Source organism: Malania oleifera, chromosome 6 (genome assembly GCF_029873635.1).
Source record: "Malania oleifera isolate guangnan ecotype guangnan chromosome 6, ASM2987363v1, whole genome shotgun sequence".
NCBI classification, from domain to species: Eukaryota; Viridiplantae; Streptophyta; class Magnoliopsida; order Santalales; family Ximeniaceae; genus Malania; species Malania oleifera.
In genome coordinates this window covers 85,818,496-85,839,273 of record NC_080422.1, presented here as the reverse complement: position 1 = coordinate 85,839,273, position 20,778 = coordinate 85,818,496, and the positions used below count along the sequence as shown (strand labels likewise).

General features: G+C 38.4%; 1 protein-coding gene and 1 long non-coding RNA gene across 4 annotated transcripts in view; both read right to left on the bottom strand.

Annotated features, from left to right (window-relative positions):
* LOC131158070 (protein EFFECTOR OF TRANSCRIPTION 2-like) overlaps positions 1-20,778 on the bottom strand; it is a 51,597-nt gene that overhangs the window by 16,139 nt on the left and 14,680 nt on the right. The window contains exon 2 of one of the 2 annotated variants that reach the window (XM_058112633.1): positions 10,602-10,922. The exons of the other annotated variant lie outside the window; for it this stretch is intronic. Coding sequence (XP_057968616.1) covers positions 10,602-10,922 — 321 coding nt within the window. The remainder of the gene's footprint in view (positions 1-10,601; positions 10,923-20,778) is intronic. 2 annotated transcript variants of the gene reach the window in all.
* LOC131158071 (uncharacterized) lies at positions 15,077-17,470 on the bottom strand. Of its 2 annotated transcripts, none has more exons than XR_009137402.1 (4): positions 17,367-17,470; positions 16,776-16,964; positions 15,615-15,686; positions 15,077-15,484 (listed from the first exon to the last, which is right to left on the bottom strand). It is a non-coding gene; the product is annotated as an uncharacterized LOC131158071 (long non-coding RNA). The 2 variants fall into 2 exon arrangements; XR_009137403.1 differs by having other exon boundaries at positions 16,814-16,964; positions 17,367-17,468.

The following is a 20,778-nucleotide window of genomic DNA, read 5'->3' as shown; positions in this document are numbered from 1 at the left end:
GAATCCAGTCATGAAGTCTAGGTGTTCAACTCATTGTTGTTCTGTCATGAAAAAGAGAAGCCGGTCTTTAAGATAGCTCTACTGCTGAGGCCTTCGTGTATGGTTGGTGAGGAAGGCAAATGTCCATGATTTGTGGAGGATCATACCAACACGGTAAGATCTTGCGAGATACCAGAGGAGAAGGAAGGCTTCTTTAGGAATATTGATGTAGGACAGCGTTGGGACCCAGAGATCGTTGATGTATTGGAAGAGTGGATGCCAGTCTATGCATTTGATTGGAGCATCAACAAGTCCATATTTAGAAAGGAGGATGGACTGCAGACTCTGGATCATTTTTTTGTTACTTTTCCCTATTGTATGACGAAGAAGGTCATCTTGCACTTCTTTTGGGAGAGTCTAGACAAGGCTAGAAAGAGATTGGTTGGATGAAGATGCCATAAGGAAAAGGACTTGAGGATTGGCTGGTTTGGAGAGGAAGTCACTAAGAACATTGTGCTTTCCTTTGATGTGCTTTACTTCAAATTTATACTGCGAGAACCAATTTGCCCACCTAAGTAATTGGCCTTGTGGTAAGATCTTCTACTTGAATAGATCATCTTTGGAAAAAATGACATATCCATTTTGACTGTAAAAGTATGGTCAATTAGATGGAATTCAAACTTTTCAATTCCTCTTTTTATTGCTAGAATCTCTTTGAAAGTGGAGTGATAATGTAATTTCGATTTTTTGAAGACACTGCTCTTGTAACCACAGACATGTCTAGTCCCATCTTTCTTTTCTTCTATTAAAGCTGCATCCAATAGTAGTTACTGGCATCAGTCTGAAGGATACTTTTTCCTTTGTCAGGAATCTGGAGTGGTGGCAACTTCATAGCCATTGCTTTTAAAGCGTGAACTACTGTGGTATGCTTAGATTCCCATGACGGTGCATCCTTCTTTTTCAAAAGCTGGTGTAGAGGTGTTGTGTATGTTGCCAGCTTTGGGACAACAAAGTCTGCCATGTAATTCACAATACCAAGAAATTGCTACAGTTGCTTTGTCGTCATCTAATTGTCTGGAAAAGTGCTGAGTTGTGTTGCAATATGTGGTTGGAGTTCGTACTTTCCTTGGCTAATTTTCATACCAAGAAAATCCACAGCATTAACTTCAATGATCATCTTCTTTTCAGACAGCATAATCCCATATTGTGTGATTAGTTTCTTAAAATCATTCAAAGGTTTGCCATGTGTCTCCTCATCTTTTGAGAATAAGAGGATATCATTAATGTAAACCAGGGCATGATGGAGTATGGGCTGGGATATTCTGATCATTGCCTTCTGAAAGATAGATGGAGCAACTTTAAGCCCAAATGGCATGTCAGTCCATTGGTAGTGGTAGTTTGGAATGCAGAACGCTGTTTTGGGCTTATCTTCTGGGCTAATGCCTAATTGCCAAAATCCAACTTTGAGATCAAACTTTGAGAAGACTTGGGCCTCCGAAAGTTGTGAAAAGAGACTAGCCCGATTTGGCAATGGGAATTTATCATCAGCAAGAAAGTGGTTGAGTGGCTAGTAGTTGATGACTAACCTGAGTTTTCCTCGTCTGCTCAGCCTGTTTATTGACATAAAAGGCTTCCCAAGCCCATTGTGATTTGGTGGGCTCAATTAACCCTTCATCTTGTATTGGGTCGGTTCGACTTGGGCAAATGCATAATGATCTGGGTTCATTCCTTTGTGACTTGCCTTCGTTGGGTTAATGTCTTCATTTTTCTTGAAAGGAAGGTTGACAAAGAATTCTAGGTTCTTCCATAACGGCTTTGGGCATTTCTTCAGGAATTTACTGTGATTATCTGCACAGTTAAATTGGATGAGCTAAGCCTTGATTTCTTCCATTGTTTGAGTGATATGGAAAACTACTGGAGTCCTTGTCCACTGGAGCAAATAGTTTCGAAACTTGAGTCCTCGTTCTTTCCACTGGATCTTGCCCATGTGTTGGATAATATCGAACCCAATAAGCATTTCTTTGTCAGGCAAATTGAATCCATAAAATGTGGCTTTAATTAAGTGACCAAGATAGAGTCTGATGTAGATTGGAACACTTTTTCTCTGAACACCAAAAATTTCCTCCATTGGTAGTTTTGAAACCTTGGGAACACGGTTTCCATTTGTCTTTGGGCAGGAAGTTGGGATCTAAGAAGCTGCATGCTGACCCTATATCAAAGAGAGCAATGACCTTGATAGGCTTTGAGTACTTTTCAGCTAGTACCCAGATTGGAGCTACTGGAGTAATATGATTTTCTATTTTAAACTCAGTTGTCATTGTCTCTTGAATGGAACAAAGGTTGAGAATTTCATCCTCCTTTGTTATGTTGGGACAATCATCATTTTTGATAGGTCGAATGTTGGAGCATTCATAGATTTGGAAACTTTCGAGCTTGTCATCTTCATCGTCTGAAATATCAGTTGATCCATCTGTCTTATATGTCTGCTGGAATGCAAGGATTGACTCATCATTTTGATCATCATCGAGAGAGAATACCGATTCAATGCCGTCCTCAGAGTCTCAGTCAGTGTTTTTGTGCAACATCTGAACAAGTCTTACTCGTTTCTGCTTCTTTGGGCAATCTTTTGCATAATGCCCCTTTTGATTGCAGATGTAGCATCTTTGTCTTTTTGGGTCTCTTCGATGCTTCCTTGTTCTCAGATACTTCCATTTTTTCTTCTTGTGTCTCGACTTTCTAGATTTCCTATGTGTTCGGAAATCTACTTCTACGGGTTCTCCTGTTGAGCAGGAGCAATGTTTATCTCCTTTGCACTTGATACGAAGATCCTTCCTCTTGCATTCTTTAGTAATTTTTATGCCTGCTTTCTAGACTCTCTTATACATGTCGTATTTTCTGCATAGCGCATCCAGATTCATAAGAGCACTTTGATAGAGTTTACCTAAAAAGGTATTCTCTAGTATTTTCCACTCATCTAGAGTTCTCAAAGCACTTCTTCTCCAAGTGGATCTGGCAGGCTATTCAGGTAAGCTTGCTTCAGATTGACGTCGTCAGATCCGCACAAAGTATAATACCTTTTAGAGATAAGATTATAATACTTCTCAAGATCTTTTCTTTTAAGGGAGCAGCATTTAATCTTCATGTACTCTTCTCGGGCTTGGGTAATGTGATCTTCCCATGCTCCACAAAATTCTTCCAAGATTTAGGAATGAACACATCCAGGCTTGAAACCTGTGAAAGTTGAAGCTGTCTATATCCTCCAAGGTTAATCCACCAAATTCTCAATCTGCCGACAAACTTCGAGACAGCTCGAGTGATGACTTCTCTTAACGTGATTCCTTCTTTCATAATTTCTGCCGTACACTAGACATGAAGTTCTAGAATCTTATTTTGCCATTGATTAGGTGCATAGTAGTTAGAGGCGCGAGGCGAGCCGAGGCGCAAACGGTCTTTGAAGCCGAGGCGCGAGGCGAAGGCGCGCGCCTCATGAAGGTGAGGCGCACAATTATTAAAATGGTATAAAATGTGTATTTGGGGTAATTGATATATGAACATATGAATATCTAGTAATATTAGAATTTAAAATGCCAAAAAATTCAATTACAAAATTGAAAATTTAGCCCAAAAGGATCAACAATTCAACATAGTTCAACATCAAAAGAAAAGAGTACAAATCAAAAAATAGTAGCTAAATTTCAATAAAATAAATAAATATTATGTATTAATTATAATTTATAAACTCACATTAATTAAACTAAATATTACAAATTAAAAAATAGTAGCTAAATTTCAATAAAAAGAATAAATATTATGTATTAGTTATAATTTATAAACTTGCAGTAATTAAACTAAATATTTAATTAGTAATTACATATAAAGAAGAAGAGGACAAAAAGTAGCCAAATTTCAATAAAAAGAATAAATATTATGTATTAGTTATAATTTATAAACTTACATTAAACTAAATATTACAAATTTAAAAACAGTAGGTAAATTTCAGTAAAAAAAATAAATATTATGTATTAGTTATAATTTATAAGCTTAGATTAATAAAAGAAAATATTTAATTTCTGAGCTTACATATAAAGAAAAGAAAAAGAGAAGCAGCACGCAGCACGCAGCAGTCAGCAGCATGCAGCACGCAGCAAGCAGGCAGCAGGAAGAAGAAGAAGAAGAAGAACTCGCGAGGGCTCCTGCTGATTGGAAACGAAGTCGCAAAGGGTCGTACTTCTTCAAAATGTCGAAGACGAACTCACGATCCTAGTTCGAAGCTCGAAGACGAAGTAGCGAAGGCTTCCGGCTGGTTCGAAGGCTCGCAGACGAGCTCACGTTGCTAGTTCGAAGGATCGCGAAGGCTCCTGCTGGTTCGAATGTGCAAAACGAATTCACGAAGGGCTTTGAAGGGCCAAGAGGGGCTAGGGCTATGTTCGTTCGAGTCGAATGAGGGCTATGGGTCTGGCTGTGGCTATTTCTCTACTTTAAATAATTAAAAATTCACAAGGCGCGACTCACTGCGCCTGTCGCTCCAGTGCGCCTCGTCTCGCCTAGCGTCACCTCTTGCAGGTCGCCTCGCCTCACCTGGTTTGAGGTGCAAGCCTCTTCGCTTCACTGCGCCTTGCGCCTAGGCGCGCCTGAGGCACGCTTTTAACTACTATGATTAGGTGGAAGTCCTTCGAGCAAGATAGATGGACCATTTGCACTTGATGCATTCGAGCTTTGGGGAGGATTGGCTAACGAAGTTCCTTCAGAGAGATTGATGTTGTCTTCGATTTTTTCTTCATCAGAGGGATTTTCGTATCCAAATCTATAAGTGGATGGTTGAGTCATCATTGCTGCTTTAGGGGATGAATCCTCCTCTTCAAATGAACATTGGGACGAATCATCCTCCATTATTTGGAGAGCTAAGAGCGTTTCATCCTTTTTCAGGATTTCTTTTGGACAGTCTTGGGAAGGTGTCGCCAGCTTGGATAGAAGCTTGGAGATGGAGTTGTCTTTCTCCAGAATTCCCACATTAGGTTCATGACTACTGGTTTCACCAATCTTTTGTTTGTCTTTCTTCTTGGCGGATAAGGCTTGCGTTGTTTCAACCCTTTCGGTTTGGGTTGGTTGCTATTGCATATGCTGCCTCTTCTTTAGATGCAAAAAGGAATCACTTCCTATGAATGAAGCTTGCATTGATATTGGCTGGAACGTTAGTTGAGGAGAGCTGAATGCCAAGCTGATTGGTGGGAATAACGGGTCAATCCTAGTATGTCTGTGTTGTTGTTGCTGACTCTGCTTGAGAGAATTCAGTTGAGCTTTGAGGTGTTGCATTTCTGCTTCTTTTTTCTTAAAAGTGGGTGAGAAGGATGAAGTGTGCTGAATTATCTGCATGAGTTCTTCATGGACTCTCTGGATCTGGCTTTGGCACTTATCGATGAGAATGGTTGTGATGTCAAATCTGTTGTCAACTTTATTTGCCAATTCCCTTTGATTGTCAACAATCTGCTAGAGCATTTTGTTCTGGGCAAGGGCATTTTCAAATTTCCAGTTGAGGGTGGCTTCAACTGTAGAAATTTGCTTAGAGGATTTGTCTGGATTGATGATGCCAGGGTCTTTAATCTTCCACGAATGTCTTGTTTTGAGTCTTGGGTCTTCATACTCCAATGGTGGAAAATCATTTTCATAGTTTGGGGTCCTGATCATATTGACCTGAGGAACATCATCACCTTTGTAGGGATACCTACTATCATCGCCTTGTTGTTCTGTTGGATATCCATATGGCAATCCAGCTCTGTAGTTGACATAGTAGTCGAACTTTCTGGATGGTTCTCCCAACAAGCCTACTGTTGGATCTCCTTCTTCATATCTTTCTTTGAGCCGAGAATTTTTTTTCTTTTGTTTTCTTTTCCCATTTTTTCTTTTTTGATTATCTTCAGAATCATAAATGGGGTTTGTCAGGCAGCCATTGCATATGCAATCAACATCGAACCATTTATGTCCGTCCTTTGTGTATGGCCGATACACAGGAGCACCATTTCTTTGGCAATAAGGAATTGGGATATTAGATCCCAATGCTTTTGGATTTGCCAAGTTGACACTATGGGATGATGGTTTGATTTCTACCTTTTGCTCTTCTAGATGGATAGGAGGTTTGTGGTATGGCTGAATAGTCATGGTAGGGAAAACTAGTTGGGAATTAGTTGTGGATTCATGAGTTTTTGGAAAGGATATATGGACATCTCCATTTGGCATGGTTTTGTAAACTGGATCATGAAGGATGATTGGTTTGGGGATATGATGGAGTTGTTCATATTTGGTTATCCAGGCTTCTGGAAGGAGTTTGATGAGCTCTTCTCTGGATATTTGTCTCGGAATATGGACATGACTAGGAACGAGACTGGTATCATATTTAACCAGGAGTGCATCCTAATTTTCTCTTGGTGCAACCAGGTCAAAGGAATGGTTTTGTAGTCTGTAAACCATCTAGTGATGAAGAGTGGCCGCACAAGAGTCAGAGATCTGCGGAGCTCCAACAATTTGAATTTGGACCTTGAGAGTTGTTCTCATACTTGGATCAGTCAGAGGTATGCAGTAGTTTGGAAAGATCGTGAAGCTCACCGTTCCTGCATTTAATGTTGTTTGCATAGTAGCGATCAAGGTCTTAAATTTCGATTTCAATTCAAATGTCGAAGCTCCAAAAGTACAGAAATTTCGACGAAAATTTCGATTTCGATTTGAAAAAATAACGAAAATTAGTAGTAAAGCATGGAATTCTTTGCAAAACTTTAGAAATGGTTAACACACATAATAATATAAGTTTTAAGACTAATATATTACAAATTAAATACATCTATGTTTTGTATAAGGTGAAAAAGTTAAAATAGTCTGTGTATCAAACGTATTTGTAAGACAATGTACATTAAACATATTCAGTTAATACAAATGAAATTCATAAATCATTTAAATATCATTTATTATACAAATAATGATAATTTAGACATGAATGGTCAAATAAAATGTTACTATAAGTTTATTTTTACATATAATTTCAAAAATACTTGTAATAATCTTTTGTTTCGAAAATAAATAAAATAATTTAAGATAGAAATTTCACTTCACTCCTAAATTTCTCATTTGAATTCTGACGAAATTTCATCGTATAGTTAAAATTTCAACAAGTTTCACTAAAATTTCAAGATTTCAAAAAAATTTCAGATGATTCATTAAGATTTCGACGAAAAATTATGCTAGACAAAAATCGACTGCCATTTCGATTTCGAGGGTGATGGAAATCGAAAATTTCGATAGAAATTTCGACAATTTCGTGGAAATTTAAGACCATGGTAGCGATGCAGGCATGCTCATACTTGCAAAACCTAGAATCCAGTAAAGCAATTCTGGAACTGATTGGAAGACCTTTCCTCCCGTGAAAGGTTAAATAGAGCTAGACGCCCCCCATGTGTATATGAGCACATCCTTGGCTAAGATATTTTCATTGGAAGTCATGAGGGAATTCCAGAGTCACAAACTGTTCTGCTTTCGCTGCCATCAACTAGTGAGAATCAAATTTTGAAGCTTCAATAAGCCCCTTCACTCCCTTTGGTACTATAGTCTTTGTTGTGAACTTTTTCAGGAGATTCAAAGGATACTTGGTCTTGTCATAGACAGAGAGTATGGGTTTGTGATTTTGGGATCTTTGGATTGGGGAACAAGGCTGGTTTTTTGGATTTTCTAGTTGGTAATCTACTTCATACATAGAATCATAACGATCAGAAGGGAATAAGGTTGAAGACGAAACTCGTGGGGAAGAACTAGAGGATGAAGATCGATTGACCATGGTTTTAGAAGACATGGTTACTCAAATGACAAACTCAAAACCAATCTGTCCATCACAGAAACAAAAACAAAATAAAACAAAATTGCATTAAAGAGAGGAAAAATGCAAATGCTATTATATAGGAAACTGGGCACCTTCAAGTCCCACCAAGGGTCACATGTCCCAAGAATGGCATCCAAAACTGCCACCCCATATTTCAGTTTCGGATGAACCATAAAGAATAGGATGAATTCATTTGAGACATTGACCGCCATTTTCACAACATCCAATGTAGAACCAGAAACACCAGATAATAGAGGGAACATTGAGGAAGCTTTTCAAGCAGCTGAGCTCGTCGTATGCTGCTAAATCATTTGTTCGTAACCTTGTGTGGTAGAATGGTAGATCTACGTCTCTAGATCGTGAGGAAGCTTGATCCGTGAGGGAGCTTGATCTGACCGTGGAGCAACTGGAGTAGAGAAGTGGAGAGTGGAGACTGTGGTCTGTGGAGGAGACGAGGACTCAAGCTCTGCTTGAGGAGTGGATCGCAGTCCGTAGATTCTCAGCAAGCAGCGCACCAGCAGAAGGCAGCTAGAGGAGAGCTGCAGCCTGCAAGAAAAATAGGATTAGGGTTTTTAGGTTTTATTTTTTATCTGGGTAGCAGTCGGATAGGGCTAGACTTAGTGAGTTAGTGTGTGGGTGGTTTTCATATATATATGCCAAATAAACGGGTCACCCGTCGACCCGAACCCGATTTGACCCGTTTATAAATTGGCAGGTTACGGATTGACCCGTTTATAAACAGGTTGATTTCTATAAACCCGAACCCATTTTAAATGGGCAGGTTACGAGTGACCCAACAGGTCATGACCTGTTTTGCCAGGCCTACTCATGTTGCTTCTCTTGATAAGTGGCACACTTGTTTGGGTCATCCACCCTTCAAAAACTACAAGAAGTTTTTCTCATGTTTAAGTTTGTTTCTTGTTTTGAGCATACTGTGTGTCAGTTTAGAAAGAATGTTAGGATATCTGTTCATCTAGAATTGAGTTTCATAGTAAATCTTTGTTTTCTCTCATTCATTAAGACATTTAGGTCCCATGTAGAGTCAAGAGTTTGATTGGTCATCAATATTTTGTGTCCTTCGTGGATGACTTTTAGCATCTGACATGGATCTTTTTGTTAAAAGATAGGTCTGAATTTTTGAATGCATTTACTTAATTCTACCAAGAAATAAAAACTCAATTTGACTTAGGTATTCAAAATTTTTTATCTGATAATGCACTAGAATTAGTTCAAAATAAGCTTCAATCATTTTTCTTGGCCAAAGCGATTATTCATCAAACATAATGTATGCATAACCCTTAGCAGAATGGAGTAGCTGAAGGAAAAAATAGACATTTACTCAACATAACACAATCTTTCCTCCTTCATATGCATGTTCCAAAAACTTTTTGGGTTGATGCTCTTCTTATACCTTGTTTTTTGCTCAATAGGATGTCCTCAATGTTCTAAAAGGACAAATACCCTTCTTCATCATGTATTGAGAAACATCCATGTTCTCTATAATGCCTCATGTCTTTGGTTGCACATGTTTTTTGTTCATGTTCCATATACTAGACAAGACAAGTTCTCTCCTCGTGCTATTAAATGTATTTTGTTGGGAACTCAAGAACTTAGAAAGGTTATAGATGTTGTGATTCACTCACTTGCAGAAAATATGTTAGTGGAAATGTCACCTTTTTTTTTAAAAGACACCTTATTTCTCTAGTGCAAGGTCCTCCTTGGATGAATCCTCACAACTAGCATAACACATAACGCAAACATCAGCAAGGGAGCCATGTATGGTCTTTGAAGCTGCAAAAGACTGTTGGTGCAAACTGTATCCAGAATGGCAATCCATAAAGAAACCTTTACCTTGAAAGGAATTTTAGCTCTCAACAAACAATTGGCTATGGGAAAAGAATGGAAAGATTGAAAAAGATGACAGAAAAATAATTTACAAGAAAAAAAAAATACCAGAGTAATCCAAGTACCAAACTAGAGTTCTCAAAAGAATCCGGTAAACCTATAAGAAAGGGAAGTTCCTCAGTCTCCCTGTCATTCAATTTCAACAAAATCTCAAGAAAACCAAGTGTCATGAAAAATGAAAAAAGAAGAAATATGTACATTAGGACATAGAGTAAGACTATTGAAGGAAAGGCAATCAAAAAGCATAAATATCCTAAACAAAGATCCTTCCAAAACCGAACCACACAGCCATCTCTCACTTTATATTTGCAAATTACAAGAATAGAAGCAGCATCTATGCATAAGATGTGAGCACTTCATGGCCATGGTACAGCCAGCATCTTCTCAAACTTCATATTTATAAAACAAACCACAAGTAATATTGGCAGCACCACAAGAATAGAAGCAGAAATATGACATGACATTCGACACAAAATATTGAACATAATATTGAACATGAAATTATTTATTAAAAAAAAAAAAAAACTTCAAAAAAGCTTAAAAAAAAAAAAGAAAAAAAAAATTGATAAGACAGCCATGTTTATGTACTCATTAATTACTTGTCACTGATCCCAAAGATTCATTCATCCATTCTGAAATTTCTAGGGAAATCATGATCTTTTCTTTGTTTTCAGTTTAAAATGCAGGCCTGTTTTTTTATCTAGTTTCATGAAATCATATCCGCTAGTTTAAGCATTTCCTTTGAGATGAATTTGCATCACCTATGCCCATGAAAAGAAAGAAATTTGCATTAACAAGCAACCAATATACAACAAGATAATCAAATGCTCTTCAAGATTCAGAAAAATATACTTACAGGAGCCCATCGAAACAAAATTGTATATCCCTTTGAAAATATTTCCTTGAACAATCCAGATCCATTCTCTAAATGTGCACCAGAACGACCATATTGCTGGAGTCTTGTCCTAACATTGTCAGCTTGTCCAACATAAACAACAACTATGTTGCCTGGATCAAGTTTGCGTGCCTTATGCCCCACTCCTCTGGGCATTGCTGCTATTCCAAACTCATAAAGTCCAGGAAAAGAACAACCTTTTGGAAGGTTGTGTACCCTGTATCTCTCTGTACCTTCCTTCCCCAGTGAATGATCTTGCCAATCATAAGGCCCAACGAGAATCTAAATATTAGACATATACTTAGCGCTCCAAATGAAACCATATTGCAGAACAACACGCACTTTAGAAAATAAAAAAAAATAACAAAACTACCTCATTTGATTTGACATTTATCAGTGAACTTGCATGCATGCCTTACACAAATACATAAAGAAACACAGCTTCACAATAAACTCTCACATGCAAAAATAAAGTGGCAAATACTAAACAGATGCAATTAGCTTCTGCAACGGAAGGATCATGTATAGGGGTTGGTGTGGGGAGCAGCTGCCCTCTACCCTCCCAAAAGTCGCTTGCTATGTTATTACGATATCAAGATTTACTCACTAATATTACTGTATTGTCCCCTCCATATTTTCCCTTTCAAGTCCATTAGACATTGCGATCATGCTAAACAAGTGAGGTAACACATCTGCCTTTCCAAGCCCCTCCTAATCCAACCCACATTTTGAATTTAAAATCTCTCATGGTCAAACTTTCAGGCCATTTCTGTCAGTTTTACGAGACAAATAATCTTGTAAGGTACCATATTGCAAGAGCATAATTGAAGTTTCTTAATGAATAGGTTCAAGATATTTTTTTAAATCTTTTTCTCTTGCATTAAATATTAAAAATTAACCCCCCTTTCCAAACCTTAAAATATGATTTGCTTTAACGTTTTATCAAATCCTTTAACAATTGAACTAATTCCACTTCAATGCACCATAACATATGCCGCTGAATCGCAATCAGACAAGCAATTTTAATTCACCGACGGTTGGCTAATAGTAGTGAAAAATCTATATTGGCTTTTTTAAACTAATATTTTAATAAAATATTTACCTTTTCTAGGAATGAGTTTATGAAATTGGTTTTAACTTTCAGATAAAATAATGTTTTCATTTTAAAAAATGATATTTTGATAAACATGTTTTTCCATGCAAATTTTCCTTTGATGAATCTCTTTGCTGGAAATGCATAAACGAGATGCTCAGATGCTCCAAGGCACACCGGATCATGTTCTCCTAAAAATATTTTTTTGATAAACAAACAATTGTATTAAAAGAAAAGAATGTACATCAGAAAATACGAAAGAGAAAAGAAAAGAAAAGAAAAAAAAAAAAACAGGGAGAATAAGAACCTCCCTTTACATCAATAAAAACTAGTTACAAAGAATGCAACCTAAACAGAGAACTAAACTCAATGTAACAGGGCCAACCAATTCCGCTGCAAGTCTTCCAGCGAAACATAATGAAAAAACACCATTTGCTGACACCCACAGTGATGCAAGGTTTACCACTTCTACTCCAAAGCAAATTGTTAGTGGTAGACAACCTTTGAATATTCCAGTGTTCCTTCCCAACCAAATAATAGCCATAACAGTGCAACAGCATAGACCTTTCCTATCCTTTCCTTTGCCAAAACCCCTAAAAGTTATGGTATAAAAGGCCTTCAAAGTGTATGGGCAGACCCAATTTTCACCAAATATACCAAATAACTTATTCCAAATAGCCAACATGAAAAGGCAAAGAAGAAAGAGACGTGCACAAGCCACAAGTCTCTTCACTCTTCATGCAAAGGGCACAAATGTCGGGGGACAGGGCCTCATTAGGTCTTCTCTTCTGAAGCAAATCATAGGGATTAATTCATTTAAGTATCGTAGTCCAAATGAAAGCTTTTATTTTTTAGGGAGCTTTAGCTTTCCAAATCAAAGGATACAAAGCAAAAGGATACGCAGTAGAATAACAAGTCAAGTAGGTGAAAAAAGATTTACAAGAGAACTCCCCAGAAGGATCTAAACTCCAAACCTTTTTATCACTCCCCAAATGAACATGAAAAGAATCAAGCCACCTGGTCAAAAGAACCATCTCATTAATATCTCTCTTATTTAGATTTCTCCCAAAATGGAAATTCCAAGAATGCCCATTCTTGTAAAAGATGAAAAGAAGAAATTGGGGGGTCATGAAGATCTGATAAACGAAAAAAATACGAGGGAAAGTACTAGCCAAAGGCATCTCCCCCACCCAATGAAATTCACCTCACCAGAAATCCTCGGCAAAATGAACCAAAAGACATCATCACTTCATTATCTATCAGAATCAGACTATCACAGGCAGAGTAAGACAGCATCACTCTCCAGTCTCCACACTCAAATCAAGACAGTGGTAATGCAGTATAAACTATTTACCAGCTGAGCAGTGAGCATAAGGAGTAGCAGAGCAGTTGCGACTTGAGAGAAGCTGCAATGTAGGACAGCAAGAGAGACTGAAGATCTAGGGCTCCACGACTCCATTCGTCCAGGGAGATTCTAAGACAGACTGAAACCAAGGAAAGACTGAAGTCACTGAACCAAGGAAGGAGACTGGAGAAACTGTCTAAGGTGAGGAGGATTGGATCGAAGGAGGAGGAGACCAGCAGGACCGAGGCCAAGGGATTGAACAGTCTTAATGTCTAAGGCTAAGGGTCAAACCATCAACGTGAAGGAAGAAGAATTTCTAACTTCTAAGCCCTAAGCCCTAACTCTATAGTCTGAAAGATTGGAACTGAAAGGGATGTGTGGGAGCAGCTTGCAATTGCAATTCTGCATAGCAGCATAGTTGTTTTTTGCTTGTTTTTATGCAAGAGATTGACTTTTCGGTTCAGTTAGATTTATGGCAACCAAAACCAAAACCCAACGAAAACTATTCAGTTCAAAATTTCAAACTGAACGAATCATTTCAAGTTCAAGGTTCAATTTGGTTGATTAGGTTGGTTTGAACCAAATTTTGCGCAGCCCTATATACAAGATGTCCAGTAAAATGAATCATCTTTAGGATACAACGGAGCCTAGACAATATTATTGATTGTTAGTGGATTGCACATATGTCTGCACATCATCTGGCAGCACCTATGGGAAAGTGCTCAACTGAAAGGTGCTGACCTTATTAAAAAAATTGATAATAAGTGTGGAAAGAAGAAGTATTGTTTGTTTGTGCAAGAAAATAAGTGATGATTTTAAGTACCTATAAAATGAGTAATATTTGGAACTACTTACCATCATTATAAACGTTATCCTGAAAATAGTTACTGATTGAAAAAATAATAATGAAATAAAAATTAGTTTTTGATTTGTCACAACATTCATATAAGTATTAAATTTAAATAAATTGGTATTACAAAGTTTGAAGAATTGGACACGCAATAAATGTAACCATATTTTTGTAAATATATCATTTGGGGATTTAAAAATCAAAAGAAATATTTTTTTCATAAACTAAAATAAAAGGAAAAAAGTAAAAAAAAAAATGTTAAAAATAATTTTTAAAAATTTATCAATTTTTCCTTTTGCAGTTATCTCATTTGCGAAATCACAAGAAATTAGGCCTAAATGTTCAAAAATTTTCACAAGCTATCCTGGAGGCGATTGGAGCTGCAACGAAGGGTAAGGAACAGGACAACGGCATCAGCAAGAGACTCGCTGTAGAGGAAGGAGAGGAGAGATGGCACTTGGTGTGACAAGGGTTAGGGGCTTGCTGAGTTTGTTGGAGAGGGAAGGAGAATTAGGTGTCGATGGAGATTTTTGGCAAGGAGCTGAGCAATGGAAGAGCTCCATCTTTGCCAGAAATGCGGCAGGGGGGGGGGGGGAGGAGGAAGGGACAGTTTCATTTTATTACACAAATGCTGCCATGCATGAGTATTAGCCACTTATAAATGGAAAAAATCTATTTTTGACTGCTTCTCAAGATCCACTTAAAAAAAGTGGTTCTTTTTCAGCACCATTTGAAAAGCACTTTTTTGAGAACATGCCAAACTGCACTTTGTTGCAAAAGCACTTCTTTAAGTGATATGAGCTTGTACAGAAAGTGCTGCTGAACAGCATCAAAATATCCTGCTTCAATAGTCACTCTCCTAAGATGAAGGTAATTCGTAACTGCAGTATATAAATCTCCAAAGAGATGGCATAGTATCTAAGTTTCATTTATTGTTCAATCCTCCTTGTTTTTTAGGTCCAATAGCTTTTCTTGCATCGGTGTGTTTTTCTTAAATTTCTAGTGTTGCTCAACAACTTCATATGATTACATTGTATCCAAAAAATTAAAGGAAACTAAGTACATAAAAGCAGGAATTAGAAAAAGAAATATTTCATACAATTTACCTCACTAAATTGTAAATAGATTGCCAGTACAGACATGAGGGCTTTATAATTTTTTTTATTTTTTTATCACAAAGGGACATTTATTAATGAGGGGAAAAGCATCAAGGGGATGCCACCCAAGTACAACAGAGAAATGAAAACATAACAACCGTCACTGTAAGGTGTAATGAAAATCAAGAATACATAAATGTCCCTCCCAGCATCTTACTGTGCCAATTAGAAATCATAGCTATGCTAACCAACAACAACACGCAGAGGGGCAGATGTTCCCTCAAAAGCTATTCTGTTCCTTTCCCTCCAGACAGTTCAGAAATCAGCTAGGGGAATGAGTGAAAGAGATTTCCTTCTGACAGTATTTGCTTGGATCCAGCCGAAGCCCATAATTCACCCTCTGAATTCGCAGCAACCCATCTCTTCCTGACCATGGAAATGGCAAAGCTCCAGAGGTTTCTGGTCCAAGAACAATGCAAAAAGATGAGTTCAACTGATTCAGCTTGCTCAATGCATAGAAAGCATTTATTCATAAGCAATGACCCCTTTTCTGAAGGTGATCAAGGGTGAAGATCTAGCCAAGAGTTACCTCCCATGTTAAAAAGAAGAGACCTTTGAGGGGACTGCCGTTTGCCAGATGAGGACCCAAGGGAAATTAAAGCTGCAAAGCACAGCGGAGTTGAGGTGATTGAAGTAAGAAGTGACCATGAAAATACCATATTTGTTCTAGGACCACTTGGGGTATGGAAAAGATAAGAAAGGTAGAAAGATATATCACTATCTACCAACTTTTCAAAATCATTTCCAATTTTAAATTCCCATGCTGACACTGGACATATTAAGGAAATGGGCCATAACCAGAATAATAAAGCCAACAGTTTCAGAACCAATCCTGGTCTGGATCAAAGAGGGCTTTTCATCACTGTCAATCTAAGGAAATATTGGCAACAAAAGTAAAGGGGGGCAGAAAGGACCTACTGGAAGTCACCCTAAAATCGAGGGATATCAAGACTCCATGCAGAATAATACAGAGCTTATGGCTTCTGATGCTAGGGCAGAACTTTCTTGGGCCCAAGTTGTTTCAAAGGAAATGAGGAAAATATTAGGAAACAAGAAGAAGGGGTTATGCACCGAAAATAAGAAAGAATTACAGCATCCAGACTCACAAAAACTCTCAGAGGCATACCAGGAGATTAAAACAAAGATGGGAAAAAAGAATTCTGATTTGGGGAACAAAGGAAAACAGATAATTGAAGCTGGTGGCTGTGATTATGAATCCAAAGCTTGATATACATTGTTGGCCCACAACCTAATAGTTTAAGCTGTTAGGTTGTGGGCCAACAATGTATATCAAGCTTTAACACTCCCCCACATGCAGCCCGACAGCACATGGAGAGATACACACAATAACTTTTTAAATACCACAAGAGCAAAGGTCTCTTCATAATTGACACCATATTCCTGATTATTCCCAAGTGCAACAAGGTGAGCTTTGTAACGATCCAAATTTCAATCAGATCGGACCTTGACTGAGTAAACCCATTTGCAACCCAGAGGAACAATGGTGGGAGGACAAGGCTCAATGTCCCAAGTGTGATTGGCCTCTAGAGCAGCAATTTCTTCCTGCATAGCTTGTTGCCAACAATCATCCTTGGTAGCGTGTGAGTAGGATGTGGGAATATCAAAATTGGACAATGCAGCAGTAAAAGCTGAAATAGAATTGCCAGAACTGGAAGAGGGAAATCCATACCTATCCGGGGGTACAGACACTCAAGGAGAGGGACGTACCAAAGGCTCTGGAGGTGCTGCAATTGACTGAATCTGGAGCGTGGTAGGATCAAAAATCAGGTGAACCACCGGAAATGATTGGTCGAGAGCATCTCGTACACACAATGCCTGGTTTAAAGCAAGAACTAAATTGATGAAGATCCAAGAACTGCTGCTCAAAGGAGGGGAGAACCACAGTAGAAGAGGAGGGCACAGAGGACACAAGAAAGAAATGTTGATTTTCAAAAAAAAAAATAGCACTCCTAGAAATGCGTGTACGATGTAATGTAGGATCATAGCAAACAAATCCCATTTGACACACATTATATCCCAAGAATGCACATCGAACAGATTGAGCAGATAATTTATGTCACTCATAAGGAGGTAAATGAACAAAACATACACAACCAAAGGTACAGAGGTTATCATACCTAGGTTGCTTAGCAAATAAGCGAAAATAGGGAGAGTCCATGAGTAGGACTTGAGAAGGTAAGCGATTAATCAAGTAGCCGTTTTCAGAGCCTCAACCCAAAACATGGATGGAACAGAGGATTCTAGCAAAGAGAGTGCGTACCACATCTAGGAGATGACGATTTTTGCGTTCGTCTACTCGATTCTGTTGGGGAGTAGCGGGACATGAACGTTGGTGAATAATACCTTTAGAAGCCAAATATGCCTAAAACTCAATAGACAAATATTCACCACCGGAATCTGCGCATAATGTCTTAATAGAAGTAGAAAATTGATTGTCAACATATGCTAAAAACTCAGTGAAGGTACAAAAAACCTCAAATTTAAAGCGAAGAAAGTAAACCCAAGTAAATTTGCTATGATCATCAATGAAAGTCGCATAGTATTTAAATTTTTCATGTGAACTAACCGGGGAAGGTCCCCAAACATCACTATGGATAAGATCAAAGCACTAAGAGGCTCTACTAGCATGCAAAGGGAAGGGAAGAGTTTTGCTTTTACCAAGTTTGCAAGAAGCACACTCAAGAGATAAAGAAGAATGTTCTTTATTACCAAGTAAACCAGAATTCAATACATGAGATAAGATGTGAGTATTGAGATGGCCTAAACGACGATGTCACACCATACTAAGATCTGAAACATTATTACAAGCAAAAGACTTAATAGAAGAAACTGAAGAAAGTGTTGGAACAGGAAAAAGTAGTGGAAACAAGCGCCCCACTTTAGGTCCCTTCGCAATCGGCTCCCCCATTACCTAGTCCTGCACAACACAACCATCATCAGAAAAATTAATAGCACAATTGTTATCAACTAATTGACCAATAGAAATAAGATTCGTGGAAAGCCGAGGAGCAAGAAACACATCAGTGAACTTAGAAGAGGCATCTCCTATAGCAATTATTGGCAAAAAACTGTCATTGGCAGTCTGAATAGCAGATTGACCAACGTAGGGCCGAACATGACACAGAGCAGTGGGATTATTTGTCATATGATTAGAGGCACCCGAGTCCACATACCAAAGTTTACTAGAATTGTTACCTTGGAACCCCATTGCTGATAATGCCGTAATTAGCATCTGTTGCACCATTTCAGGTGTGCAGTAACTCACTGCAGGAGATGCAGGAACAGAGGAGTCACCTAAAGAAGAATCAGGGGCCGCAGAAGTCACTGTGGGGGGTAAAATAATACAAGCTTGAAATGCCTGGGCCTGACGATTCTAAAGGCAGATACGACAGTCTTTAATAATGTGACCCTTCTTCTTGTAATAAGAGCAATATTTGTTGGAACAATTAGCAGGCGATATGCCCAAATTCCTTGCAACATTGCAAGGTGCTAGAATGCGCAAGCAGTCCTCGTCACTAAGCAACATAAGCCATAGGGACGGACCCTAAACTACCATGAGATTGCTCCAGAGTAGCTTGAGTAATAAGTCGTTGTTCTTCACGAAGTAACTCACCAAAACAAACATCAAGAGAAGGAACAAGAGAGCGATTCAACAGAGAAGAGCGAACGAATTCATACTCGGGGCGGAGTTTCATAAGAAACTAATCACAACAACTAGTCTTGTGAAGACATTGAATAATGGAAAGAGAGGCAACAGGAACATCCGCGGTAACCAGATTAGAATATTCATTCCAAAGAGTCAAAAACGCCGAATAATAGTCTGGGATGAAATGATTGTCATGTTGAAACATAGCAATCGCATGCTCTAACTGAAAACAATGAGCACTGTTATCTTGATGGTATACTTTCTTTAAGTCCACATGGATTGAGCGGTGCGATGAGGCCGCAAGTTGGGGACAATATGTGGCTCAACCGGGTCAAGAATCCAAGACATAATCCGAGCATCAAGCACAACCCATGAAGGAGAAGACGTTGAATCCTCAGATTTATCAAGATTGGGTGCTTAATCCATGCCATCGGTATGACCCCAAAAATCTTTTTCCTTAAGGAAAAGTTCAAATTGAAAATCCCACGTAGAATAATTGTTGCCCATAAACTTAGCACACACACACGTGCGAAGTCCATGCTAAATAAAGGGGGAAAAAAAAGGCCAAGACAAAAACAAAATAACTAAAAAACAAATTGTGCCGAAAGACAAACGATACCAGAAAATTGAGAAGCTCAAAAATAAATCAACACAAGTGCAAACAAAATCGAGATCGACCTGCCTGCACTTAAAAATATAAATCGCGAACCAAGAAAACTGCAGAGGAACGTCGCACAACACCTCCAATACCCTCAGATTACTATTCCGAGAATCACAAGGACGGAGAGTCACCGGAACAACAACAGAAGGTTGTTTCGACAGCCAATCAATCACAGAGTTGCCAAGAAATCAAGATTAAGGCTGCACCGACAGCCACCGAGCCTCAAAAATACTGAAAACCAAAGAACCAAAAAAATCCCAGAAGAGAACATACGCACAACAGCCACAGAAATACCCAAAAAAAAATTGTTCGGTGCAGCAATGGTCAACACAGACTTGACCCAAAGGCACGAGAGACACTTCCGAAATCGGGAAGACAAAAATATTCGAGGGAAAAGAAAAAATTAGCAACCTGGCTCTAATACCATGTCAAAATATTGTGTGAATGGCCGAATTGTCTAACCTTGAGTTCTATATATTATATATAGACTTTACAAGAATGCTATACATGGAAAGCAAATAAGTTCCCACACGATTCTAGCCCTATACATGTAAACTATAATTTGCCAATGGAAAGCAAATAAGTTCCCGCATAATTCTAGCTCTATACATGTAAACTATAATCTATCAAATAATGTATGCTAACTGTACAAAATAATGAATGGAGAAATAAGGAAATAACTGTACAAAAATAATCTATCAAAGCTTTTGCTGTCCGTTGACAGCCCCCCTCAAATTGATGCGGATTGATCAACAAGCATCAATTTGCTACTTAGGAAGCAATGTCGATGTCGAGGGAGAGCCTTGGTGAAGATATCAGCAATTTGTAATTCAATGGAAATATGTGGAAGAGCTATAACACGAGCTTCAAATGCCTCACAGATAGAGTGACAATTGACTTCAATATGCTTTGTGCGCTCATGATAGACAGGATTGGCAGTGATCTGAATAGCACTTATATTATCGGCATATGGAGGTGTAGGATTGGTCTCAGAAAAATCTAGCTCAACAAGCAAACCTCGAAGCCAAATAATTTCAGAACAAGCAAGAGACAAACGCGCAGTATTCAGATTGCGTAGATGACTTAGAAACTCTGTCTTGCTTCTTACTCTTCCAAGAGATCAATGCATCACCCAAGAACACACACCAACCAGAGACGGAGCGACATGTATCTGCACAACCAGCCCAATCAGCATCCCTATAAGCAGCAAGGCGAGTAGAATTGCCTATAGAGAAGAATAACCCACGGGCAGAATTGCCCTGCACATAGCGTATGATCCTACAGACAGCAGCCAAATAAAGATGACGAGGAATCTGAAGAAACTAGCTGATTTGCTGTATACCAAAAGAAATGTCCAATCTAGTA